General features: G+C 42.8%; 2 protein-coding genes across 5 annotated transcripts in view; one reads left to right on the top strand and one right to left on the bottom strand.

Moving 5' to 3' along the window:
- The window catches only part of ME3 (malic enzyme 3), a 189,120-nt gene extending 176,795 nt beyond the window's left edge, over positions 1-12,325 (top strand). For both annotated transcript variants that reach the window (XM_045818138.1, XM_045818137.1), the window contains exons 9-15: positions 3,608-3,705; positions 3,975-4,088; positions 5,734-5,839; positions 6,439-6,581; positions 7,137-7,310; positions 10,575-10,673; positions 12,083-12,325. In XM_045818138.1, coding sequence (XP_045674094.1) covers positions 3,608-3,705; positions 3,975-4,088; positions 5,734-5,839; positions 6,439-6,581; positions 7,137-7,310; positions 10,575-10,673; positions 12,083-12,244 — 896 coding nt within the window. In that variant the 3' untranslated portion in view covers positions 12,245-12,325. The remainder of the gene's footprint in view (positions 1-3,607; positions 3,706-3,974; positions 4,089-5,733; positions 5,840-6,438; positions 6,582-7,136; positions 7,311-10,574; positions 10,674-12,082) is intronic.
- Positions 12,326-21,669: 9,344 nt separating this feature from the next.
- On the bottom strand, positions 21,670-22,191 carry LOC123805553 (protein tyrosine phosphatase type IVA 1-like). 3 transcript variants are annotated; one of them, XM_045818197.1, is made up of 2 exons: positions 21,856-22,191; positions 21,670-21,798 (listed from the first exon to the last, which is right to left on the bottom strand). In XM_045818197.1, exons 1-2 carry the CDS (start codon positions 22,189-22,191, stop codon positions 21,670-21,672), a joined length of 465 nt encoding a protein of 154 aa, XP_045674153.1. The 3 variants fall into 3 exon arrangements, with proteins under 3 accessions (XP_045674153.1, XP_045674154.1, XP_045674152.1); XM_045818198.1 differs by having other exon boundaries at positions 21,670-21,999; positions 22,093-22,182; XM_045818196.1 differs by having other exon boundaries at positions 21,670-22,191.
- Between the last annotated feature and the right edge of the window lie 5,538 nt (positions 22,192-27,729).

Raw genomic sequence — 27,729 nt, 5'->3', positions numbered from 1 at the left:
ATTTATTTCCAGGCACTCTGTGTTATAAATAACAATGTTATAAATATCCTAAGACATACATTTTGGATTTTTTCCATACATAGATTCCCAGAAGTAGAAGCATAAGGTCAAAGGGCAGAAACATTTTATGCCTTTGGTCTCTATTGGGAAGAAACAGTTTTCCAAAAAGGGTTGTAGCTCTTTAAAATGCAACGTATCCTGGAACATTTTACTTTTCTCTGCTTCTTCACCAGCCTTCGAGAACACAATTTCTTTGATTTATGCAACTTTAATGAACCATATACAGTCTCACTTTAATTCCCTTTTCTTGGACCATCATAGAGGCCTGTCACTGCCAGTTTCAATTACTTTACTGTGAACCACATCGGGCAAGGTCTACACCAGTTGCTTCAACAGAGAAAATTTAATATAAAGAATTGTGAATGACACATTAAAGAATTGAAATGCCAAAAAGAAACCATGAGGATCTGCTACCACCCCTGAGGCTGGGGGAGCAAAGGGAAGATGAGGAGGCTGCTGACTAGTGTTCATGCCTCTGAGGGGCACCTGCGGGGCCAGTTCTACAAGCGATGGCCAAACGGCAAACTGGACTCAGCTGCTGCTTCTGGAACAAACTGGTGCCATAGAGGGGAAAAACCAAGGCTGTGGGGTTGCCAGATTTAGCAAAAACAACACTGCAGATACCTAGTTTAATTTGAATTTCAGGTAATGAATCATTTTTTAGAATATTTGTTCCATCATATGTGACATACACTAAAAAAATTTTTGTTCTTTATATAAAATTTAAATTTAACTTAATGTCATACTTTTAACCCAGCAATCTGACAAGGCAAAGATGATGCTGAAAAAAAAAATATTCCTTTCCCCTATCCAGCCTGTCAGTCGCCCTCTGGCGCCCCCTTTTGGCAGGTTTAAGCATAGAGTTGGTGGAGCTGGAGTGATTTGTAGACAAAGCAGAGCAAGGAAAGGTGGGGTTGAAGCTGGGAAACAATTCCTCAGTAATTGGCACACTTCATCCTTTCAGCTATTCAGCATCCATACACATTGTTCTGTAAACTGGTACTTTCAGACAACAACAAAACAACCCCCACAAAATGCCTAGTGAAAGCAACTATTCTTCCAACAAATGAAGACATTCTCACCTTTTCCCTGAAATGGGGAGAGGCAGTCTCAAAAGTCATTTTCTTCATCTCTGGAAGATAGTCACGCTACCCATCTCTGGGCAGGATTAAGTACTCTTACAACTCAGTCACAATCACATTTGAAAATTCTGTTACACAAGGACTAAATTATAGAATTAACCACCAACAAAACTCATAAAAATAATAAGAGGAAGGAGAAGGGGGAATAAATTAACTAATATATACCATTATGTATAATCATATAAAAATAAAAGAAAAAACCTGCATGACTGCTATGCCCATCATTTCTGTAACCAGTCATGAAGCCATAGTTGACGTTTATAAATTTCTTCCTCAAGTTCCCATTCCATGTTTTTTTGTCCTCAGATGAGACCTCAGCTTGCCAGGGTTCTTTACCTAGCAGGTGACCCAAACCTTCATTTCTGAAGGATCTCAGTCCTGGTGGTTCTGCATCTCTTTAGTTGTGGTAGTATATTAACATTTACTATTGGGCATAGAAGTACTAAGAAACACCCCAGAGAATCTCCTGGGCTCAGATATGGTCCTCCCCACCCCCAGCTGCCTTCAGTCATCAGGCTGAATCACCACAGCAGCAAAGTAACCCTCTTCTTTGCCCACTGGTTTTCTGGTAAAAAGAGCACCAAATGGCCAGGTGGAGTCTCAACTGCCAGTTCAATAGAACCATGTTGTGAACTCTAATGGAAGCATTCATCTCTTGGGAACCTTGGGAACCAAGACCGTCAGTCTCTAGAGCACAGAATTGAAGAGATAGGAAGCAATAATTCTGCAAGCAAGTTATTACATGAAATTGTGAGAGGAGCCACTCCTACTTCAACCCCTTGGTTTCCAGAACCAAGCATTCTGGCTGTAGGAGAAGATGCATAATATATTGTTTGCTAAGTCAAATCATATATTGCATTCTATAATATAGAACCTCACCATCTCCATAGAGTCTTAAGTCTTCAGTAACCCATTCTACTGATGCATTAGACAAGCTGCTCTGTGGTGATAGAGCACATGTGAAGACCACTGAATCTGTGGACATGAGACCATTGCTGCGCTTCTATTATTTTGAAATGAACTCCTTGATTAGAAGCCTCATTGTCTAGAATATATCAGGATGGTGAATAGGCAACCCAAACATCCAGATGATGGCACTGACAGAGCATTACAGACAAGGAAGGAAAATCCATATCCAAAATATAGGTTTGTTCCAGTGAGGACAAATCTCTTTCCTGTCCATAAGGGAAGAGGTCCAACATAATCACCCTGATGCCAGCTGGATGGTCCTCCCAGGGAATGGTGCCATATCAGGAGCTCAGTGCTGCTCTCTGCCACTGACAGGCTAATCATTTGGTGGTAACAGTAGCAGCCTTGCTGAGAGAAGTCCATGCATAGCTTCCATCCTTGGCTCCATGGCTGATTTATACATAAACTCATTGAACAAACTCTAAGTGACTGGGGAAAGATGCTGACTGACATACATAGGGCATGCCATGCTGTCCTCCTAATTATTAAGAACCTATTTTCATTATGCCTTACAGTGAACTTTTGTATGGGGCACAAATATCTTTATACTCTGTACCTGTTCCAAGAGGTCCCTCCATACAACCTTCACCAGACTTCCTCATCATTGATCTTACTATTTTTTTAAGTCCATGACCATCCAGCAAAGCCATTAGCAACTGCCCATGAACCAGTGAAGATCTAGCAATCCCTTGGACCAAAGTGGACAACCAAATTTGCAATCTGAACTCATGACCATTGGAAAAATTTCCTTCACTGCCATCCTTAGGGCTACCTTTATACTCAGGCTGGCAAGCTACAAACATGCTCTTCTAGTTGAGGGCAGCATATCATGAATAATAATATATAAACCAAGTCCAAGTTTTCTCCTTGGTCAGCTGGTCATGAGGAGTTCCCGTTGAGGCCTTAGGTGTGGATTGAGGGAGAGGAAGTTGCAGCAGGAGTAGGTGTCAAACAAACCTGAGTCACCTGCTCATGTAACTTGTACCTCCCAGACTTTCAATGATGGTATGCTTCTGGGCACAGCCAACCTTATCACTTGGTGGATAAGGTAGGCATCTCAAATCACATGGTTAGTTTATGGCCCAATTTTAATATTTTTATTCACTTATCCCTTAAACAAAGAATTTCTATGAGGAGTACACTTTGTTTTGGATTCCGTTATATTTATAAATGATGGTGGTAGCAGCACCGGACTCTCTGATCCTCTCTCCCAGGGTTGAGTAACAATCCAGGAGCTATTTCTCAAAATAACAGTTATCTGCAAAAAAGGGTATGGATTTGCTCTAAAAACCTTCATGCCTTGAGGCTTGACTTCCATAAGGGCTAAGGAAAGTGGCTTGTTCCACCACAGGTTCTAGGCAGAACTCTGCCAAGGGTCTTCTCTTGGGGGTTGGGACCCAGTGGCCCGAGGCTGATCTCAGTCCACTCTGTTGCAGGTACAGCCTCTGTTGCTGTGGCAGGGATCCTGGCTGCTCTGAGAATCACCAAGAACAAGCTCTCCAATCATGTGTTTGTTTTCCAAGGTGCAGGTGAGGTAGGTGCCATCAGGGGCTCTCTACAGTTATTCCAGTAGGAGAATAAGAATGGGTGGAGGGGTGTCAAGGCGAGGAGGTGTTCTGGGGTTCTGAGAGGAGTAAGAAGCATGGGTGCATTGTGATCATCACAGCAGCCTGGGTCCCAACATTGGGTAACTCAAGGCAAGGATTTAACTGGGTCTCCTAGAAGTAGGGAGAAAGGAGAGAGGATCTTGGTGAAGCATCTGATTGCCCTGTGTCTGAACATTTGCCACATGTTACCTCCCAGGCAGCCATGGGCATCGCCCACCTTCTTGTCATGGCCCTAGAGAAAGAAGGCGTACCCAAGGCAGAGGCCACAAGGAAGATCTGGATGGTGGACTCCAAGGGACTCATTGTCAAGGTACTGTCAGTGTGGAGACCCGGAGGTTTCCTGACACCTTCAGCTATTGGAAGTGGACAAGATGAGGTCTCCAAGGGGTGAACTATTCAAACAGAACAGAGGGAAAAAGGCAGGCAATGCCCTAACCACCAAAGCAAAAGATTCATCACAGAGTAGCCTTAATTGCTTTTGACCAATGCTTTGAATGTGTATGCAGGCATGTGTATCCCTTCCAGCCTTGTCTCCCACCACTTCCTGCCTTGTACTAACCTCCAGCCATAACAAATCATAGTTGTCCAAAAGTAATATACACCCTGTCCTCCACATTTCTGTGCATTTTGTTCATCTGCCTAAAATGTCCTTTTCTCACACACCCATGGTCACTCCCACATGCCCCATCTATTTCCTCCTTAATCTTCTGATTCAGCTCAAATGTTACTTCCTCCAAAAGCTTTCTCTGAGCATCTAAGTCTCAATTTACTACATCTATGCTCAGGTAGCCTGTGCCCCATAAATTGCACTTACCACATTGTAGGGCAGTTACCCCTTTACTAGTTTAGACCCCCACTAGGCTATATGTATTCTTGATGTCATATGGTAAGTGCATAACTAATGTTTGAGGTATGAGTGGAAGCATGAATGAGAGTGAAACAGCCCAGCTTCTGTCTGGAAGGTGGTGAGGGGCACAACTGGATGACCTCCTCCCTTAGGACTTCACTCAGAGCTCGGTTTTGATTCCCAGAATTTCACTAACATAAAATGTCAGGGGGGAGATTTAAAAAAGAAAAGACGTAAGAGACAGGAACAGGGTGGGTATGTGGGACCACCAACAAAGGATAGCAGAGATCCCTCCACATGAACTGACCTGCCTGTTGTTCCATGGAGAGCCAGATTTCTGCCGGCAGCAACTGAGGCCTGGAGACTCCTCCTCCCACCCCAGGTCACTCCAGAGCAAAACCCAGACACAGGCAGAGGCTGCTGCTCTTACCTCTTGCCCATCTCTCCATATCATTCTGTTAATCCCATTGAGCCCACTCCCACTAAAAGATCTCTCAAAGCTGATGTCTTCCCTCTGGTTCTCATGAGGACAGCTCATCTAAAGGAGTCATCAGGAACCTTTGTACCCATCTACCAGATTGTTGTCTTCCGACTCCTATTTGATGAAACGGAAGGAATCTGGTGCAGCACAGCCAGCCCCTATAAGCCTGTTCTGGAGCTCAGCCTGGTATTGTTCACAGGGAGGTTAATGGCTCTTATGAAATGCATTCTGATTAGCTCCCTGACCCTAGGTGGCTCAGGCCCCATCCCTCAACTGGACTTGGGTGCTGGATGCCTTGGGACCAGGGGTCTTGGTCAGACTCAGGCATTTCCTGAGGGCCTCCCTGTTCTGGCCCCGGAACCATGACCCCAACAGCTCAAAGAAAGGCTTTGTAGATTCTCCATATATGGTCTGGGTTCAATAAACACATCACACATGCACACACAGTAAAAATCCTTAGGTTCTACCAGGAAATCTGATCAAGAGGACAAGTCTCAAGGCTTCTGAGAGCTCAGACCAAAGCATGGGTCTCAGCAGGAGATGCTCTCAGAGTCTCCAAATGGACCCAGGCCCCTGCCTCACGGTTCTCACCACTACAGCTGCTCTGTGTTCTTCCTTTTGCTGCAGGGGAGAAGCAACCTGAACCATGAAAAGGAGATATTTGCACAGGACCATCCTCAAGTGAACTCGCTGGAGGAGGTGGTGAGGCTGGTGAAGCCCACGGCCATCATAGGTAGGAGGCAGGAGGCAGCCCACTGCCCAGCCCAGCTAATCCTCTTGACTTGCAGGTGAAGACTGAGGCTCAGCAAGGAGGCATAAGTAGCCCATGGAAACACAGCTCTTTCCCCTAACCCCTGTCCGATTTAATGCCAAAAACTTTAATTGCATGACTATTATATAAAAACCATAAAACTAAGGCACCAAGTTGGGGCTTAATGATGCAGAATTATACAGTGCAGTGGAAGAATGCAGGGCTGGTCTCTCTAACCAGGAAGAAATGAGTGTTCCTCCCCCGAAGCAGGGACCCTGGCATCCCTCCCTGTACTGGCAGAATAGCCCAAAATGAAGGGCAATGCCCAGAATGCCTTCATAGGTGCAGCTTAACTGGGCATGAACTTGAAGTGGACCAGTGGTCCCTTAGAGATCAACAGGAGGTCTCTGCCAGCTCATGCGGAAAGGCCCTTCTCTACTGCTCCCTCTGTCCCTGTGGCAGACGCCATCCCTAAGACCCCTGAGTCTCTCATGTTGCACCTAGTTCCTCCACCACCACCACCAGAAGGATGGACTGTTCATAAAGAGTAGGCATCCCCACTACCCACCTTTTCCCTGTAGGTGTTGCTGCCATCGCAGGAGCCTTCACGGAGCAGATTCTGAGGGACATGGCCTCCTTCCACGAGCGCCCTATCATCTTTGCCCTGAGCAACCCCACCAGCAAGGCCGAGTGCACGGCTGAGAAGTGCTACCAGGTCACCGAGGTCAGCGAGGAGTCCTTCCTTCCCCAGGCTGAGAGGACATAGTACCAGTGACTATGAGTAACCCTATGAGAGTGAAAAAACATCCTCACTTTGCTGATGAGCAGGCTGAGGTTCAGAAAGGTGAAGTAACTTGCCCAAGGGCACAGAGCTAGCAAGGAGTGGAGCTGGCCCTCAAACTCAGGTCTGACTCCAAAGCCCAAGCTCTTACCATTGCTCATACTGCTCAAGGTTCTTCTAATAACATGGAGCTTTGACCAGAACTCAAGGCCCTCGCAGATCCAGGCCACATACAGACCTGTCATGTCTTGGATTGACCCTCCCAGGAGGTGACAGGTAAAAAAGGCATACTTTCACCTTCTGGCAGTTTCTTGGCTACCAAGTGACTCACTGGGCTAAGCTTTCTGGTCAAACGAACAAGCACAGTGTGCTCAGCACAAAGCTGAGTATGTGGGAGAGGGTGAAGAAGGGTCCAACATTTGGGACATAAAAGTAGGCCACTGCTGCTGCCTGAAACCCATCTCCAAGCTTCGTCTCTGATTTTCTTCCTGCCTCCAGGGCCGAGGGATCTTTGCCAGTGGGAGTCCTTTTAAGAGCGTGACTCTGGAAGATGGCAGGACCTTCATTCCAGGGCAGGGAAACAACGCCTACGTGTTCCCTGGAGTGGCTCTGGGTGTCATCGCCGGCGGGATCCGGCACATCCCCGAGGAGATCTTCCTCCTGACGGCAGAGGTATTGCTGTCCCTGCTCCCTCACAAACCCCCAACAGGGCCTGTGATCCACCGCAGGTCCTACACTGGACCCCCAGAGATGCCTTCTCTTGTCTCCTCTACCCACCTGCCCCCAACCCTGGAAATGGATCCCCAAAGTGCTTGAACTTCAAGCTTCTCTCAAAGTCACTTTGAGGCTTGGACTTCTCTCAGAACACACACAAGGTGTTTAAGGAGGCACAGGAAACAGCGGGAGGGGTGTTCACGGGGCACCCTGCTCCCCGCCTCCCAGCAGTGCATCCAGATGCCTGGAACAGGGGAGAGGCCACCAGAGACTTCTGAAACTCTGGACCTGTGAACACGACAGGCCATGGATCCCTCTGGCCATGGGCCTTGGCCACATGACTGGGGTCACTGCCGGCAGAATAAGCCCACTAGAGCATCTTTTCTGTAAGGAAGGGGATGGGTTGTGTGTCTGGTTTGCCAGCTCTGAGTACCCGGATCTTGAACACAGATATGGAGGTGTGGGGTACCCCTGCTCCCGGCATCTCACGAGAGAAGCTCCCAGAAAGGATCTTTATTAGACACAATGAAAATGATGAAAGAATCATTAAGAATGACAGCCCTGTTCATAATAACAGTGAATAATAACAGTTACAGTTATTATTACAGTGGCAGCTGATGTTTATCAAGTGCCTGCTAACTGTCAGGCGTGTCGCACGTAGTCAACTTCACTTTGAGGCATGGAAATGTCTTTGTCAGGAGGTTAAACTAATCAAAGCTGTGTACAAACACTAAGTATACATATCCCCAAAGAGCTCCAAAGGCTCTGCTGTGATCTCCAACATCCATTTGCACGTCCCCCTCACTGTGGAACAGGTGAGTGCCCAGAACAAACAAGACACGAGAATGGCTTCCACGCAGCCCTGTTCAGCCCCACGTAGATGAGTCCCATGAAGGACCGACCACCAGGCTTTTTCTTACTACAGCTTGGTCTTTGAGTGCCAGCTCTGCACAGCCATGAGAGTCACCCAGACGTTTCCCAGCCTCCCCCATACTATGTGCACACTAGCTATGGCTTTGTGCTGCGGTTCTCTGTCCTGTTGTCTAAGTATTCTGTGTTTGTATTTGTTCTCATTGCTGTGGTCAGTGGTGGTGGTGGCTGCCCTGTGGCTATGGGCAGAGCTGTTTGAAACTTCCTTTGGCTAGGAAGAGTCACTTCCTGCTTGCAGTCACCTGAAAGCAGATTCCCCCATTGGGCAGGAACACGGTTGCTAGAGCCTTTCTGTGTCACCCCCAAAGACAGCTGCACCCTCTTGCCCCACCCCACCTCCATGCTCTGGGACAGTGCAGCTCCATAGTTTCATGAACAGTGCCCATCGGTCACACAGGAACATCTCCTCAATCTACTCGGTAATCACCTGCTGTCAGCAGGACAAGGCCCCTCCCCTCTAGGAGCTGACAGTCTGGTCTTCAAAGGCCTGACAAGTTATATTTCTGAAAAGGGTGCTTTTAGTTAAGACAATTTAAGTTGAATCTGTTTTTCCTATGAAAAAGTAATGTGTCTTAGGAGACTTCCATGCACTAACACATTTCACCCTGACAAGTCTGTAACATAAGTACAGTGATTATCCCTCTCTTATAGATAAGGAAAGGGAGGCACACAGAGTTTAAGTAATTTACTCAAGGTCACTGGGCATGTGAGTGATAACGTGGGGATGACCCCAGGCAATGGTGACTACAAGCAGCAGCACAGCATTCCCAGGACCCAGCATCTCAGGAGCGACCACACATATGTGACATAGCTCTTTACTCTGCAATATAACCTTCCCAGACGCAGATCTAGCCTCGGAGACCCTGATCTCTCACCAGTCCATCTTCTTTTCCTCCACAAGGAGAATCCTTCCAAACCTAAAGCAGGCCACGTCTCTGTCCTCTCCTCAGACCTCTGTGTGGCTCCTTGGTGCTCACAGGATAAAGTCCACATTCCTTCACACAGCTCCTTGTAGGGCACTTTGTCACCAGGCCTTCCTTTCCTTTTCAGCCTCACTCTTAGCCTCGTTTTACCATCTACTGGTCCAGGTACCATCTACCTACCTCACCCTCTTGCTCTCTCTTGCTCCTTCTTCTCTCCCACCTCTAAGAATTTGCATGTGCTGGTCCCTTCATATTTGGTCCTTGGTCTTAACTTCTGTCACTACTTCTGGGAAGCCTCTCCGATATATGGAAAACTGGGCCCAGCCTCCTTTATGTATATATGTCCCTCTCCTTGTCTTCACCTCATTACAATTGTTATAACTTTATTAATTGCCCACTGACACCAGTCTCCAGTAGGCAAAAGACTCTATGGCTTCTGCACCATGGAGCCTCAGCCCCGAGCACAGAGCCTGGCACATCGTAGAGCTCTGTGAGCTTTTGACTGAATGGAAAGGAGAGATAGGAATGTGAGAATGAGGGAGTGTCTGCCAAACTCTGAGGTGAGGCCAACTCTTCTGCCTTGCCCGTTCTGGGACACGCAGTTTTCAGAAGGCACCATGGCTTTTCTATGTTTAATCTGACACAAGATCTTGTGTGAGTAGAATCAGAGACACCACATTACAGCAGCTCTTTGGCAAAGCTGGCTGGGCACCAGTGTCCCAGGCTGGAGGATGAGCCTCCAGGGGGAGAGCTGGCCCTCAGATACAGCTCTGAATGAAAGACAAGGGATGGAAGCTGTGGGCGGTGCTGTTTCCAGGATGATGTGCTTAGGGCATTTATTCAGATAAAGCATAAGGCCCACTTGTGGTGTCACTCACTGGGGAGGAAGCCGTTCCCCAGTCTTGGACCAGGGCAGGAAAGGAGAGCTCAAGGAGCCCTGAATACAGAGAAGCAAGATGACCTAGATGGGCACCCAGGATGTTACTAAGCACATGGGAGAGGCTGGAACTCAGGAAATGAGGGACTCAGGGATCCCTAGGCAACAGGCTCAACCAGCCAAGGGGAGATCCCAGAGTCTGTTTTGCAAGCCATTAGTTTATTCATCTTAGCCTTAGTGGTTTTCCTTTCGAATTCAGAGAGCCTTGGGTTGTTTTAAGCCCCAGCCAGTCTCACAGCACAGAAAGGATGTGGCCTTGCCTGAGGCCAAGCATTAAGCTCCCACTGGGCCGTGTTGTGGCAGGGACAACAGTGGGAGACAACACGGAGACCAGCCACCTATGAGGGGTGAGGGGAGTCTCCGGAGTAATGGGTTTGACTTGTTCTGGAACAGCAGAAACTGAGCTTATTCCTCTCGGTTCTCTCCCCCCAGAAAATTGCCCAGGAGGTCTCTGAGCAGCACCTGTCCCAGGGGAGGCTGTACCCACCACTCAGCACCATCCGAGACGTGTCTCTGAGAATCGCCATTGAAGTAAGGAAAATCCTACCCCCTGAAATATGGGTAGTGAGGCTCACCAACTCACTCTGTAACTTTAGGAGGGCTAAGGGGGTGGCAACTGTGGCGACATCCTGAGCAACTCAAGCTGTACTGCATGCAACCCAGGGGCTCAGTGACAAACTGCTACTGGTAGCTCAAGCCCTACCCCCAACACCCACACGGGCCAGTTCTGGGAATGATCCTGACTTTCCCTTCAAACACCAGGCACAAAGGTCATCAAAGTCCACAGTTTTGTGGACTGGAATGTGGGTGGAATTTTTCTGAAATGAATCATAAGTGCCCATTTATACTGAAAGGTCAGCTTATATAGCATCGTGGAAAAAGAGCTCAAGCGTGGGGTCCCAGCTCTGCCACTCAGCGGCTGAGTCACCTGGGGCCAGTCAGTTCACTTCCCCGAGTCTCAGTTTCCTCCTGTCCCAAAGGGGCCAGTAATTCCTCTCTCCCAGAGTTCTGGACAAGTTGAAAAGAGAACAGTGAGAAAGCTCCACATTCAGTGCCCTTCTGACCAGAGTAGATGCTCATTCCTCTGCTTTCTCTCAGAAGGACTGGGAGATGGGCTAAACAGGTTCATGGAACTTTCCAAGGAAAAATCCCACCCTAGAGACCATGCAGAGATGATAGGTTTTCAAAGAATCAGAACATGGTACAATAAAGACTGGCTCAACATTGAAAATTGTTGCATCTGGATGATGAATACATGAGGACTATTATACTATTACTTCTCTTAGTATATATATTTTACATTTTCTATAATCAGCTTTTAAAATAATTTTAGAAAATGCACTGCACAACAGCACTCACTTCACATGAGTTGTCCAGTGAAGGATCCAGAATCAACCCTCAGGACCAATACTCCAGTTCAGAGTCTAGCTCCCCCTTGTCCAGTACCTTCTTTGGGGGGATATTTGGATTAACAACGCTCCTCTAAAGCCAAATCGAATACTGAGAGAACAACATCCAGGCTGTTCTTCCAATTCAGTGCATTTGGAGCTGGGAGTATTAAGCACTGAATACTTTTCCTGTTACCTAACTCTATCTTCATACCACTCTAGAGAAAGGTCTCATTGCCCCCACTTTACAGAAGAGACTGAGGCTCCACAAGAATAATGTCACTACCGAGGACTCACAGGCAGCTACAAGCAGAGGCAGACTTTAGTCTGAGACCTCTTGCCCCTGGCCCAGAGTTTATGCCACTATGTCAGAGCTTCCTATCTGGGCAGAAGGCTCAACATCCTTCCTATCCATCCTTGATGGGCCACAGCTCCAGAGAGGCACACAGCTGGTTCTTCAGGGTATATTCCCTTCCATAGGCTACCAAATGAGGGTCCTTAGGCAGGTTTCTCCTTAGATCCAGTTCCTCAGCCAAACATGTTTTTCCCTAGGTTCTTGACTTCGCGTACAAAAACAACCTGGCCTCCTACTACCCAGAGCCCAAGGACAAAGAGGCTTTTGTAAGATCCCTGGTCTACACTCCAGACTATGACTCCTTTACACTGGACAGCTACACTTGGCCCAAGGAAGCCATGAGTGTTCAGACGGTCTGATGCAATCCCAGAGGCTGGTGTGGGGCTAGATGAAGCCCAGAGTAAAGTCACACTGACAATATAAATGGATTCCAACATGGCCATCCTTGTCACTGTGTTTTTCCTTTGAACCTTCGTGGTGTGAGGGGAGATGCCCAGGCATACAGTGAATGAGAGCCTTGTCTCTGAATGCCCTCATTCACTTTTCTGTAACCCTGCTCTGACTTTCTTCTGAAGAATTTCCTTATCTATTAATTGTCATTATTGGCTAGTCCTCATGAGAAATCTAGAATTTTGGCTAGAGCTCTGCCTTTCAGAGCTCAGGGTCTAGTGGAAGAGATGATATATGGACACAATTCATTTTGCCACAAAGCAGAAAATGGTACGTCCATGAAATAAGTGTAAATAAAGGTCAAGGGTACTCAAAAAAGGGAGAGGGTACTTCCTAGGGAGACATTAAGAAAAGGCTTTGGGGGAGCAGTGTTTGCACTGAGTCCCAAGAGTGAAGGAGAGGTAGGAGTCACTGGTAAATGAGGAATGTGAGGGCAGCCACTGGCCAGAAAGTGTGGTCCACCCACCAGAGAGTTGAATCTCTGTAGGAGGAACACATGCCCTTCAAGTCTCAGATGGGTGTGGGGACTGACTGGCTGGGGGCAGCTCACTAACTAGTCAGAAATGGCCACTGCCCTGTGGGTTGCTATTAGACATTCCTTTTTGGTTATTACAAAGAGGAAAATGAGAGTGTGGGTGGGAAGGGTCAGCAAGCCAAGAAGGAGCAAGAGGAAGAAGAGAGATACTGAGGGGAAAAGCACCACAGGGAGTTCTGGAAAAGACTTGATTTCATTTTCTTGGCCTTGGAACACTCTTCCACCCTTCACTCTCTTAAATAATTCAGCAAACCAAGTAGTATTCTTATAGAATGGTGTCAGTCTGTCCTATGTGCTTCCTAGATCAAATTCAACCATAGCCTTCACCTTCCTCATGTGCATCAGAATTTACTATGGGCTGGCCAGGGCCGGGGGTGCCAAATGAGCCCATAGCCCCTGTAATCAAAGATTGCTAAATTGCTAAAACCTATTGGGATGGAACTTTCAACCTCCAACTTCACTGTAGAACTAAGGAAACAATAAATCACGCTTAGAGATCCACCGCTGCCTACCCCTGCTGCCAGCTCAGCCTCAAGATCCCCACTGCCCACAGTGAATATATTGGTCCTATATAGCCACCTTGCAGTGACAGGTTAGGTAGACTTAGATCCCTAGAAGACTAACTAGCAGAGACACCAGTCACCCGTTGCCCGGGCCTTATCCTTCTGACATCTGCTTCCTTGGTGCTAGTGCCCAGCTAAGAGGATCCTCAGAAAACACTCCTATTCCATAATCTCTGGGCTCATAGAGAATGAGAAAATTCAGAGGAGGGTTGCAAGAGTGGAGTTGAAATTTGAATACCAGGGAACCTTTTATACTCTCTTCTACATCTCAATGTATAAAGGAAAGAAAACAAAAGTAGAGAAAATTGATGAAACAAAACAGGTTCTTTGAAAAAAATTAACAAACTTTAGCTATGCAAACAAAAATAAAAAAAAGATTCAAATTATATTTCCTTTGTTCCAACCCCACTGAACATCTTTCTGGGATTAAACACAGGTACTCAGGCTTGCACCCTTATACATGCTTGGTCTCCACCTAGAAACTCCTTCCCTCTGCTTCCCTGCCCCTTATCAATTACGTTTCAGTTCACCTCAGCTTTCCATCTGGAGACATCATTCATCTTTGGAGTTCAAATGCAGTTGACTCCATAAAGTCTTCTTGGACAGAATTAATTAAATTAGAAGTCAACAACAGGAAAAATGAGGTATTTCCAACTATTTTGCAATTAAAGATTACATTTTAAATAACCCATGGTTCAAAGAAGAATTCACAAAGTAAATTACATATATTGAATTGAATGAAAAATATCTGAATTAATGAGTTGTAACTGAAGAAGTGCTTACAGGGAAATTTTATAGTGCCTATATCAGGGAAAAAAAAAGGAAGGTCTCAAAGCAATAACACAAACTTTCTCAAAAACTTTTTTAAAAAAGAAAAGCAAACAAAATCCAAAGGAGGCAAAGCTAGAGCAGAAATCAGCAGGCCCATAGAAGGTAAAGAAACTGAATTAGTAATTAAAAAATCCTCCCACCAAGAAAAGTTCAAGCTCAGATTGGTGAATTTTATCAAATATTTAAAGTAGAAATAATACCAACCCTTCATAAGCTCTTTTATAAAATAAAGGAGGAAATTGTTCCCAAATTGTTCTATGATACTGGTTTTACCTGATTAGAACCGGATAAAGACAACATGAGAAAACGGCAGACCAATATCCTTCATGAATATAGAGGCAAAATCTTAAGCAAAGTATTAGCAAACCAAATCCATGGACATAAAATAATCACACACAGTGAACAAGTGGGATCGACCCCAGGAATGCAGTTGTTTTAATGTCCAAAAATTGATCAGTGCTGTATATGATATTAATAGAGTGGACAAAAACCACAAGATCGTGTCAATGGATGTGGAAAAAGCATTTGAGAAAATACAACACCTGTTTATGATAAAACTTTTAACAAACTAGGAATAGAAGAGAAATTCTCACCTGATGAATATCACACTTAATGGTAAAAAAATAAACACTTTCTCCCTAAGAACTGTAACAAGGCAAGCATGTTGTTTTTACCAGTTCTGGTCAACATGGAGAGTCTACCCAGTTTAATAAACAAAAAAATGAAAGGCATCCAGATTAGAAAGGAAGAGTAAAACTGCCTTTATTCACAGATGACATAGTCCTGTACATAGAAAATGCCAAAGAATAGAACAGTACCTGCCTCCCTCTCCCAATCTCTCTCCCTCCTTTTTCCTCCCCCTCCAATAAATGAGTTTAGAAAAGTCATGGGATGCAAGGTCATTATATAAAAATCAACTGAATTTCCATATGCTGGCAGCAAACAATCTAGAAATAAAATTAAGAAAACAATTCTATTCACAATAGTGTCCCAAAAATACTTAGAAATTTAAGAAGTGCAAGACTTATACACTGAAAACTATAAAACATTGCTGATAGAACTTAAAGAAGATCTAAATAAATGGGGAATGTTCCATACTCGAGGATTTGAAGACTCAACATTGTCAAGGCTGCAATTCTCTACCACTTATCTATAAATTCAACACTACAACTGCCAAAATCCTGCAGACTCTTTTTGTAGAAATTGATAGGCTGATACTAAAATTTATATTGACAATGCAAAGGACCTAGAATTGCCAATTTTAAAAAAAGAATAAAGCACATTACCCAATTTCAAAACCTACTATAAAATCTACAATGATCAATACAGTTGTGGTCATGCATAGATATATGGAACAAAATTGAGAATTCACAAATAAGTCCTTTCATTCACAGTAAATTGATTTTTCAACAAAGATAACAAAATAAATCAATGAGGTAAAGGGTGGTCTTTTGAACAAATGAAGCTGAGACAACTGGATAGCTACATGTTAAAAAAAAAAAAAAAGCCCTGACTGATTGTGGCTCAGTGAATTGAATGCCCACCTGTGAACTGCAAGGTCTCTAGTTGGATTCCTGCTCAAGGCGCATGCCTGGGTTATGGGCCAGGTCCCCAGGTAGGGGGTTGCAAGAGGCAACTGGTCGATGTGTTACTCCTACATCAATGTTTCTTTCCCCCTTTCTCCCTCCCTTCCTTCTGACTAAAATTAAGTAAATAGGAGGACTTGTAAAAATGACGGCAAAGGTAAACTCACCTCACTTCCTTGCACAACCACATCAAAATTACAGCTAAAATATAGAACAACCAGCACTCAAAACCATCAGAAATTGAGTTAAATGAAAGTCTGACAATTGGAATTTAAAAAAAAACAAAACACATCCATCCATATTGGTAGGATAGGTGGAGACACCGAACAGGCTGACTCCACATCCGTGCGTGGAGGATAAAAATTCAGGATGGATATCTTGGGAGCAAGGAGTCCCAGTCCCACACCAGGCTCCTAGCCCAGGGCTCCCATACCAGAGAAATAAGCTCCCATAAGTTCTGGCTGCAAAAACTAGTGGAAATTGAGTAGGTGGAAGAAACTGCTGAAGTTCCAAGCAGTTTCCCTTAACGAATCCACACATGGATTTACTCAGATTCACTTCCTCTGAGCTCTAGCACTGGGGTAGCAGCTTAAAAGGCATCAGTGGCATACAGGGAGGACCTGAACTGTGTGGCATCAAGGAGGGAGCTGGAGGACAGTTTTATCTCAGACAGAAAGGTAAGCAGAGGCCATTGCCCCTATTCTGAACCTTCCCCCAACAGAGCCACAGAGCTGGCAGACAGGTAGCATATCTGAGACTGCATCAACCTGGCTAACACTGTTTGCCCTGCCTTGGAGATCCCCTGACACTCTGTCCCACCCAACTTATGGGCCCACCCAAACTGTTAACTAACTTTTCCATATGAATGGCTGGTCTTGGCTCATGATTCACAACTTCTTAAATCCCATCAAACAAGCAAGCAACAGCTGGCCTCAGAAAGCCCCCAGCACCCACAGCTCTTGCTAAGTGGCCATAGGCCCTGCACTAGGAGCACCCAGCTTAGAGTCACACCTTGTCTTCACCAGGGAATTCCAAACCCAGAACTAGTAGCAGCCAACTCAGACTGCTTTACAGTTCATGCAGGGTGGCCATGGGCAGAACACAGGTGAGGCTGAGCTTGGCCTGTACCACCCAGAAAACTCCAGAGCCTGTGCACCTGGTGGACAGCTACAGACCACATTGGAGCATCACCACCCTGCCCCCACATAGCTGATCCTCCACAGAGGGCAGAGGTTAGTGGTCAACAGCCAGTCCTTGCAGCTGACTGGCTTAGGTACCTCCCTTCCATTGACTACCAAGAGCAATCAAGGCTCAACTACAAGAGGAGGGTGTACTCAGCCCACACAAAGGGCACATCTCAAGTACTCAGCTTGGGTGATAGGAGAGGCTGTGCCACTGGAGCCTACAGGACACCTACTACATTAGACCATACCACCAAAACAGGGAGTCACAGCAGCTCTACCTAATACATAGAAACAAACACAGGGAGGCTGCCAAAATGATGAGACAAAGATACATGGCCAAGATGAAAGAACAGATCAAAACTCCAGAAAAAGAACAAATGGAGGTAAGCAATCTAGCAGATGCAGAGTTCAAAACACTGGTTGTAAGTATGCTCAAGGAACTTAGTTAGGACTTCAACAGCATAAAAAATATCCAGTCAGAAATGAAGGATACACTAATTGAAATAAAGAACAATTTACAGGGAATCAACAGTAGACTGGATGAAGTCAAGGATCAAATCAATGATTGGGAACATAAGCAAGCAAAAAATGACCAAGCAGGAAAAACAAGAACAAAAAAGAATAAAAAAAATGAACATAGTGTAAGCAGCCTCTGGGCCAACTTCAAACATTCCAACATTCACATCATAGGGGTGCCAGAAGGAGAAGAGAAAGAGCAAGGAATTGGAAATCTATTTGAAAAAATAATGAAAGAAAACACCTGTTATTTGGTGAAGGAAATAGACATGTAAGACATGCTCAGGAAGCACAGAGAGCCCCAAAAAATATGGATGCAAAGAGGCCCAGTTCAAGACACATTGTAATTAAAATCCCAAAGGTTAAAGATAAAGAGAGAATCTTAAATACTTCAAGAAAAAGCAGTTAACCACCTACAGGGGAATTCCCATAAGATTCTCAGCCAATTTCTGAAAACAAATTTTGCAAGCTAGAAGGGGTTGGCAAGAAATATTCAGAGTCATGAAAGGCAGAATCCTACAGCCAAGATTGCTCTACCCAGCAAAGATATCTTTTACAATAGAAGATCAGAGAGTTTCCCAAAGAAGAAAAAACTAAGGAGTTCATTATCACCAAACCATTATTATATGAAATGTTAAAGGGAGTTATCTCATAAAAAGAAGATCGAGACTATGAACAATAAAATGGCAATAAATATATACCTGTCAAAAAATAAATCTAAAAAGCAAAAATAAAATAAAATAAAATAAGATAAAACAAAATAAAACAAAACTAAGCAAGCACGAACAACAAAGACAGAATCATGGATACAGAGACGTTTTGATGGATACCAGATGGAAGTGGGCTATGGGGGAATGGAAGTACAAATTGGTAGTTACAGCATAGCCATGGGACTATAAAGTAGAATTTAAGAAATGGGATAGCCAAATAACTTATATGTATGAGCCATGGACATAAACAATGGTGTGGGGATTGGCTGAGAGAGTTGAGGGTGCTGGGTAGAGGGGGACTAGGGGAAAAATCAGGGCAAGTGTAAAAGCATAATCAATCAAATTAAATAAGTAAATAAATAAATAAATAAAATATTTAAAGACAAAGAATTTAGATATTTACCTTACACCATACGCAAAAATTAACTCAAAATGGATCACTGGCCTAAATATAAGAGCTAAAACCATAACATTTCAAAAGAAAATACAGCAGAAAAGTCTTTGTGACTGATTGAGGAACGGTCTTAAATACAATTTATAAACATGATTCATGAAAGAAAAAACTATTTTTAGTCCACAAATTTAAATTTTTTTTTACTTTGAAACATACCATTAAGAGGGAGAAAAGACAAGCAATAGACTGGAAGAAAATATTTGCAAATTATATATCTGAAAATCCAACTAAAATATTGGGGAAAATATTTGAATTGACATGTTAATAAAAAAGATGTGTGAATGGCTAAAAGGCACTGGAGAAGATGCTTAACATCATTAATCATATGAAAATTAAAACCACAATGAAATTTCACTTCATATTCACAAGAATAGCTATAATTTTTTTAAAGATAGAAAATAAGTTGGTAATGATTGAAACCTTTATATCTAGCAGGACTTTGTCTCCTAAGCACAAAGAGATTAAGGGGGATTTCCATTTGTTTTTTAAGCCCTCAGTCTAACTCCCCAGCCTCTCACATAGCCCCAGAACTCAGCAAGTGACATTTAGAATAGTGGATGCTGTGGCTGCACCACCCAAGTCCTTCTTCAGGTCTGAAACACTCATTACACCAGCTGCCAGCATTAGCAGTTGAAGGCTCACAGGTGCATCCTCCCTCCCTGGTAATTGCACTTGACTAAAGGAAGATGATTCATCCAAGCTTACACCCCCATCCTCAGGGGCAGCCTGCATGCAATGACTAGTTGATTTGAGTCCAAAGAACCAATCCCCTTACCTCAATTGGGGGCATCTCTAAAAAGCCATCCCAGTTTCAGAGCCCCCTGCAAGGTTGGCTGAGGACACAGTTGCAACTATATGTGTCACCACTCAACTTCTGGTTGTCACCACATCCTGGTTCTATTGCTCCCACACATGTGGTGTTGAGATGACTCCCCAGTAAACCTCCAAATGCAAATCTCAGATTCAGTATCTGTTTTCTGGGGAACTCAACTTACAACATATTGAGGAAACCGGCCAAACTTCTCAATTTTCCAATCTGTTGCACCACCCCCACATGACCACCAAAAGCCTTGCTGGGTTTCTCTTTCCCACAGTAAGACCCTCTCCACTGACCAAGCCTGATCCTTAGTCCAAGTCCAGAATCAATAAATGCTGCCTGCGAACAAAATGGCCACTTACCTCAAGAGAGCTCCAACCTCTCTGGAGTTCCTATTCATCTAACCCTTGTGGTTTTCACAGCTCTCACATATCTTTACACATATGACTTTTAAAATATATCTATATTTTTCTGGTTGTTGCCGCGTGGGAGTTGGGCTTCCTTGACCTACTACATCCTATCTAGAAATGGAATTCTCTAAATTTTAAAAATTCCAAATGTATGGATATTAACTTTCTTCCTAACTTAATTGTAGTCAGAAAAGTTCACTATATTATCCAAATAATTTAAAATTTTCTGAAATTTTTATGGTTATCTATATAGTCAAATTCAATAAAATATTTCATGTACTCTTGAAAAGAACATGGACCCTCACTATCGAGTGCAATACCCCTTATGTGTTCATGGGATCAAGGTTGTTGTTTTGTTCAAATTTATATTCTTACTGATTTCTGAAAGAAGATTAAAATTTCCCACTACTATGGTAAACTTGCCAATTTTCCTTGTAGCCTCTCCATATTTGCTTTATGTATTTTGAACTAATGTTGTTTGATGCATAAAGTTTAGAATTATTGTAACTTTCTGGTGAATTAAAACTTTAATGATTATTTTATCTTTAGTAATGCTTTTGCTTCTACTTTTATTAATATCAATACTTCTATACCATCTTACTTAAATTAAGTCTCTCTCCTGCATTTCATTATTTATTTAGATGTTTAATGCTTTCGTACCAGCTGGTGAATGATGAACACTGACAAATTCGTTCTCCTCCAGAACTGCATTCCCAGGCAGAATGAATATATGGTTAAACTAACATTAAATATGTTACCATTTTATCAGTTATATAACAAAACAAAGTAGTGATTACCCAAATATTACACTACACAGTTCAAAATGCCTGTAAAATATCTGACCGATTTACTGGCAGTTTTCTACCAGTTGGAAGATGAGAAAAAATATCACATTTCAAAAAAAATGATAGTTAATAAACAACTTCTAACAGGAATGGCAAAAATTACAAGATTTAAAAAAATGTTATCATTAAAATTATTTTAACCGCAAAGTATCTCTACTTTAGAAAACATTCACTAAATAAAAGGACTTATTTTATACATCCTGCCCAAGACCAAAGCAACATTTTACTAGAAATATTTCACAGCCACCCCATCGTGTCTTCAGACCTTCCCCTCCGAGTTGCATGCCAGTTATAAACATTGAGGCTTTCTTGTCCTCACACACATGTGCCACTGCACAGTGTGCACTTTACATGAACTTTCAACCAGAAATTTGTGATTTTTTCCAAAATGGAGGTTTCCACAGCAGCACAAAATGAGATTTACAGTAAGACATTAAATAATCACTGTAAGCCTTGGTAAGAATTCAACAAAACCAGTCTGAGGCACACTGGTACACACGTGGGGTGGTAAGCATGAAGGAGCAGACATATAATTATATAGGCACTACTTACAATGTTTGAAGCAAGTGAAGGAATAAACCACATACGGTTTACAGCGCTGTCCATAATTCTAAGAATTTTAATTCTGAATGATACTAAAAATATACAAGTATTGTGCTGGGTACTTTGGCACCTAATCCCTCCATTTCTTATGTATTGTTTCTGGCATGGGAATAGTAGCAATTGGTAAGTTGCAATTCTGTCACTTGTGGCTTTTCGATATTCCAATGGAAGTTTCATTAGAATTGTCATTGTTTAAGCCAACATGTTGGCTAACATGTGCAATAAATTAAGGACTGTCTCATGTTCTACTTCCAAGGCAACAGCATCAGGCAGCCACAGTTTACTGAATGCAGCAATTATTTCTCGGACCTCTGGGGTCTTTGAAGCACAGACGCATTTTAGAATGGTATTTCTCCAAATATGAAAGTTGCTTGCTGTTAAAAGCTCCACGCCTCTTTTGCCTAATAAACTGTACTGCATCTTCATTTTTCATTCCACTTTCAATTAATGCTAGGGCAACAAGCACTGGAGTTCTCCCCAGACCTGCAACGCAGTGAACAGCAATACAACAACCAGGTTCTTCACGAAATTGAATGTTTACAAGACTTAACCAGTCATCAACGATCTGGTTAGATGGTGAGGAACCATCATCAAAAGGCCAGTCTAGGACCTGGATGCCTTCTTTCTCCACAAGAGCAGTGTCGTAAGTCGCTTCACATACTCTTACCATTGTGGTAACGCCATGTTCCTTAAGTTCCTCCACAAATTTGTTTAATGTTGCACTGGTTGGGTTGTGTGTAATAAGAAATCTCATGTTCCTGTATGTGACTTCCACAGGAGCTGGGCAGTTCATTGGAGCCATGTTAATTAACACTCAATATGGTTATGAAAAAAAATTATGAAGTTTTTTAATACAGAAATGATGAAAGAACTGAAGTCTATTCCAATATATACTCCACTCAAAATTCCCAACGCTCTGAAATTCAGAGTAACAGGAAATGAAATGAACCTCCTAACAAGAAGCAATCCTTCACTTCAATAATACTAAGCCAATGGAAAGGGAGTGCACAGAGGTTTACCCATCCAGGTCAGAATCTTGTAAAAAGCTCTGATGATTTCAATTCTACACGTTTGTGTCCAGGATAACCACTCTTACCGGTGCTTCTCCTTGGAGCAGCAATAAATTTCTTCAGTTCATCTGCCTTCATAAAAGTTGTGCTGCGCCTGGCAGTAATCTCTGGGGCCTTTCAGAAACTCCATAAATGGGTGATCAAGAACACGACAGAAAGGAATTTGTTTACTCATCAAAGATTTTGGCCTAATCATACAGGCCAGCCGGCAGTGGTGGCAGCTGCTGAGCAACTGGTCTTCGTGGAGATGCGCAGATGCCCCAGCGGCACCAATACTCGACTGTACCGTGCACCAGCTTCAAAGGAGCCAATGTGTATGTGCTGAGGCTTTCTTGCGTCACAAACCCTCCCTTTCATAAATGGTGATGTCTGGGCCTCCTCACCAATCGCAGAGGGGTGGACCAAGAACCTGAGAGTAAAGGCATGAGACCCACCCCCCCCAATAGGTGTAACCACGGCCAAATCTGGTGTAAACCGGTTGGTGAAGGGAGAAGCTCTGGGAACCTGATCATTCCGGCCTGCCTTAGAGAGCAAAGGGGCGCAGAGGGACACAGGAGTGCAGTGGTGAGGGGCAAGACCCTGGAGAGAGAGGTGGGAGTGGACTAAGGCAGGAGGGGACGGGCAGGTAGTGGAAGAGGATGCCTACCCATCGACTCTGACATCTTTTTCCATAGGCTTCAAGTTTTAGCTATATCTTTTGAACAATGTATTGTTAGGCTTTATTTCAATCCAGTCTGACAAACTTTGGCTTTTAACAGAAGAACTTAGACCATTTACATTATTTTATTACATTATATTACTTTATTCTTTTATATCACGTTGTGTTAATTTATTGCTATATTTGTATCTGTTTATGCTCTTATGTGATACTTGACATATTTCTGGGGGGGGGGGGTTCTATCCTTTCTTGATTTCTTTTGGATTAAGTTTTGTCTTCCTGTAAATTCTTATTTTCCCCCTACTGTTTTGGAAGTTTGCAGGTAAAATTTCTTAGCAGTTATTACAGTTTAGATACTGTTTTAAATCTAATGGTTTTACATAAATTCATCTGATACAGCCCTATGAATTAGATACTGGCATTATTTCTATTGTTCTGATGGAAAAAAAAAAAAAACAGGGCACGGAAAAGTCATTGGCCAAGGTCACACAGCTAGTAAATAGCAGGGCTCAGATTTCAGTTCTGAAATCCTGGCTCTCAAGTCTACCTCTTCAACATATATGTCGTATTATAAACCTTATGTCTATTCTTGTAGTACTTAAGTAGCAGAGAAAAAGTCAAACATTCAAAAAATGTTCCCATCTCTTGAAGGAACTCAACAAGCTTTAACTATTAATGTTGTCAAGCATATTTTAACCCACAAATCACATTGCTTATAAAAATAAGCCATCAATTTCTTTGCTCACTAATCTTTCTTATATCTCCACACTTTCTTCTAAGATTATTTTCCTGCATCCAAAAAGCATCTTCTGGAAGTTTCTTTAGTTCCTAGTATATGATAAACTTTCACAAATTTTATAATCTCAAAACTATGCATTCTCTCATTGTTGAAAAATGCATATCTTATTATTGGCAGACTCCTCCCTGCCCCCTTTTGGTTTTTTAATGAGCTTTTTTTTCTAAAAAATATTTTATTTTGCTTTCACTCTTAATATCTTTGCTAGGTATACAATTCTACATTTACATTTATTTTCTCAGTCCTTTGAAGATATTCCTTGTCTTTAGGTTTCTTCTTTAATAGCTATAGAATATTCTAAAATGTGTAGGGTTCGTTTCCTCTTCTGTGTGTCTTCCTTCCTTCCACTTCCTTCCTTCATTTTTCCTTCCTTCTTTAATAACTCAGCCCACTAGATGAGGCAGAGGAAGGTAATTATCTGTGCAGTAGGATCATATGCAGAAGATACCAGAATTTGGAGCTGAGGAGTGGAGTTAAGGGCACTCAAGTAGAGAGGACAGCAGTCCTGATCAGAGATTACATAAGTGTTTATCCAATAATACATTGAGGATAATGGGAATTAAGTTCCTCACTATCAGGAGTTACAAAAGAAAAGGGAGAAAAGTAGAATTAACTCTAGGATTTTAGATTGGAATTGGTTGTATTAGTGTGAACTCAATTTTCAATTATTATATAGAAATAGTATAGCTACATAGAGGTGTGCGTTTGTATGAATCCCCTAGTTTCATCTGCAGAGAGCAGAGAGTGCCTGAAGCAAGGACATTCCAATAACAATGAGAACAACTGGCCCTCAGATCATCGTTTTTTAACACTGTTCTCCATTAAAAGGAACCAAGTCTCTTTGAAGATACAGATGATTCCAGAGCTGGGGCAATAAAAGTACAAGAGTAGCCTGCAACATCTTGTTATGACAGAAAGTAAGGAAGAGTTCAAAGAATGATAGTAGTAGACAAAGGCACACGGAACACAAACCAAAGGAGACTAAAGAGGCCTGACATCTAAGTGTAACTTGGTATCCTGGATAGGATCTTAGAACAAAGGACAATAGACTTCTGGCGAAGATGGAGGTGTAGGTAGACACACCTTGACTCCGTGCAAAACCATATGAAGGATCACAGCTAACCTTAAAACAAAAAGCAAGAACTGCCAGAAAACTGAATTGCATGGAAGTCTGACAACCAAGGGTTTAAAGAAGAAATGTTCATCCAGACCAGTAAGAGACACAGAGATGGGGAGCTGAGGAAGAGAGAATGTGGTGTGGTGGCACTGAGGCAGGGGCAGTGGCTAGTGGAACAGGTAGTTCCATCTTGACATGTGGCAATAAAAACTGGGAGGGACACCTGGGGAGTGAGTGATCCCAGCCCCAGGCCAGACCATGCAGCCCACAGTTTCAGCACCAGGAATAAAGCCTCATAATTTCTGGTTGTAAAAAACAGTTGAGGGAGGTGGGGAAGAAACTGCTATTTTCTCAAGAGAGTCCATTAAAGGACCCGCACAGTCCTAGAATATGTGCAAACCTGCCCACTCTGGGATTCAGCAGCTAGAGGGCATCAGTCACACAGGGAAGTGGCTGGAAACGGGGTAAGAGGCAAGCAAGTGGCATTGTCCCCTCTCCAATCCCTCCCCCACAAAGCAGTGAAGTGGGCTGCCCCACCCTGGTGAATACCTAAGGCTCTGCCCCTTACAACAGAATAGGTTAACCAAAACAGGGAGCCAAAGCAACTCTACCTAATATATAGAAACAAACACAGGGAGGCTGCCAAATTGAACAAAGAAATATGGCCCAAATGAAAGAACAGATCAAAACTCTAGAAAAAGAACTAAGTGAAATGGAAATAGCCAACTTGCCAGTTGGAGAATTCACAACACTGGTGATAAGGATGATTGCAGAACTCAGTGAGTACTGCAAACACATAAGGGAATAAATGAAGGCTACACTGAGTGAAATAAAGCAAAACTAACACTGAAGGGAAGGAAGCTGGGGTTCACATCAACTATTTGGAACATTAGGTAGAAATAAACAGTCAACCAGTATAGAATGAAGAAACAAGAATTCAAAATATTGAGGAGAGAATATAAAGACTCTGGGACATCTCCAAATATGCCAATATCCAAATCATAGGGGTGCCAGATGAAGAGGAAGAGCAGGAAATTGAAAACTTACTTGAAAAATAATGGAGAACCCCTAATTTGGTGAAGAAAATAGACATACAAGTCCAGGAAGTACAGAGAGCCCCAAACAAATTGGACTCAAAGAGGGCCACACTAAGACACATCATAATTAAAATGCCAAAGGTAAAAGGTAGAGAATCTTAAAAGTAACAAGAAAAAAAAGTTACCTACAAAGACGTTCCCATAAGACTATCAGTTTCCCATAAGACTATCAGTTTCTTTTGATTTCTCAAAAGAAACTCTGCAGGCAAGAAGGGACTGGCAAAATGTATTCAAAGTGATGAAAAGCAAGAACCTACAATGAAGATTACTCTATCCAGCAAAGCTATCATTTATAATGGAAGGGCAGATAAAGTACTTCCCAGACAAGGTAAAGCTAAAGGAGTTTATCTGCACCAAGCTCTTATTACATGAAATGTTAAAGGGATTTATCTAAGAAAAAGAAGACCAAAACTATGAACATTAAAATAACAACAAACTCACAAGTATCAACAACTGAATCTAAAAAAAAAAAAAGTAAACAAAAGACTAGAACAGGAACAGAATCATAGAAATGGAGATCACATGGAGGGTTATCAATGGGGAGGGGGAAGGGGGAGAATGGGGGAAAAGGTACAGGGATTAAGAAGCATAATTGGAGCCCTGGCTGGCATAGCTCAGTGGGTTGAGCGCGGGCTGGGAACCAAAGTGTCCCAGGTTCGATTCCCAGCCAGGGTAGATTCCTGGGTTGCAGGCCATAACCCCCAGCAACCGTACATTGATGTTTCTCTCTCTCTCTCTCTATCTCCCTCCCTTCCCTCTCTAAAAATAAATAAAAAAAAAAGAAGCATAATTGGTAGGTACAAAATAGGGATGGTAAGGATAATATAAGAAATGGAGAAGACAAAGAACTTACATGTATGACCCAGGGACATGAACTAAGGGGGTGGGATTGCTAGAGGGAAGAGGTGCAGAAGCAAGCAAAGGTGAAAAAAATTGGGACAACTGTAATAGCATAATCAATAAAATACACTTTTAAAAAGACAATAGGGAAAAGCTAGTGAAATCTGAATAAAGTGTGAAGTTTAGTTAATGGTAAAGTACCAATGTTAGTTTCTTAGTTGTGGCAAATGTATCGTGGAAATGTAAGATATTAACAATGGGGGAAACTGGGTAAAGCATGTACAGAGAACTCTCTAAAACCATTCTAAGATTCTTTTTTATTAGTGATAGCAAAATAACAGATACCAGATTGAAGGACTCCCACTGGCCATGAATTTTATATCAATGATAGGAATGGATTATAATTTATTGAATAAAATATAATCCTTAAATATATACTAATATAAATTAATATATAGGGGGGATCAAGTACTTTACCTTATAGTAGAATGCCAGCCAACAAATAAATGTAGCAGGAATGGTGGAATTAGAAAAACTGTATTGAGCAATCATCACAATTATTCATCTAGCAAAGAAACATCAATAGATGCTAAAACTATTGGGTAAAAGTTGATGAGGAATGGGATATATATTTAGTTTCAAAAGTACCTACCATAAAAAAATCACAATTATACAAAATAAAAAAACAGTAACTTTATATTGGTAAACCTGCAGGCATCACTCAATTAAATGACTAAAGTTCACATTACCAGTTATGGAACA

This window comes from Phyllostomus hastatus, unplaced genomic scaffold (assembly GCF_019186645.2).
Source record: "Phyllostomus hastatus isolate PE091 unplaced genomic scaffold, TTU_PhHast_1.1 phas_scaffold_317, whole genome shotgun sequence".
NCBI classification, from domain to species: domain Eukaryota; kingdom Metazoa; phylum Chordata; class Mammalia; order Chiroptera; family Phyllostomidae; genus Phyllostomus; species Phyllostomus hastatus.
This window is presented reverse-complemented; position numbering and strand designations above follow the sequence as displayed.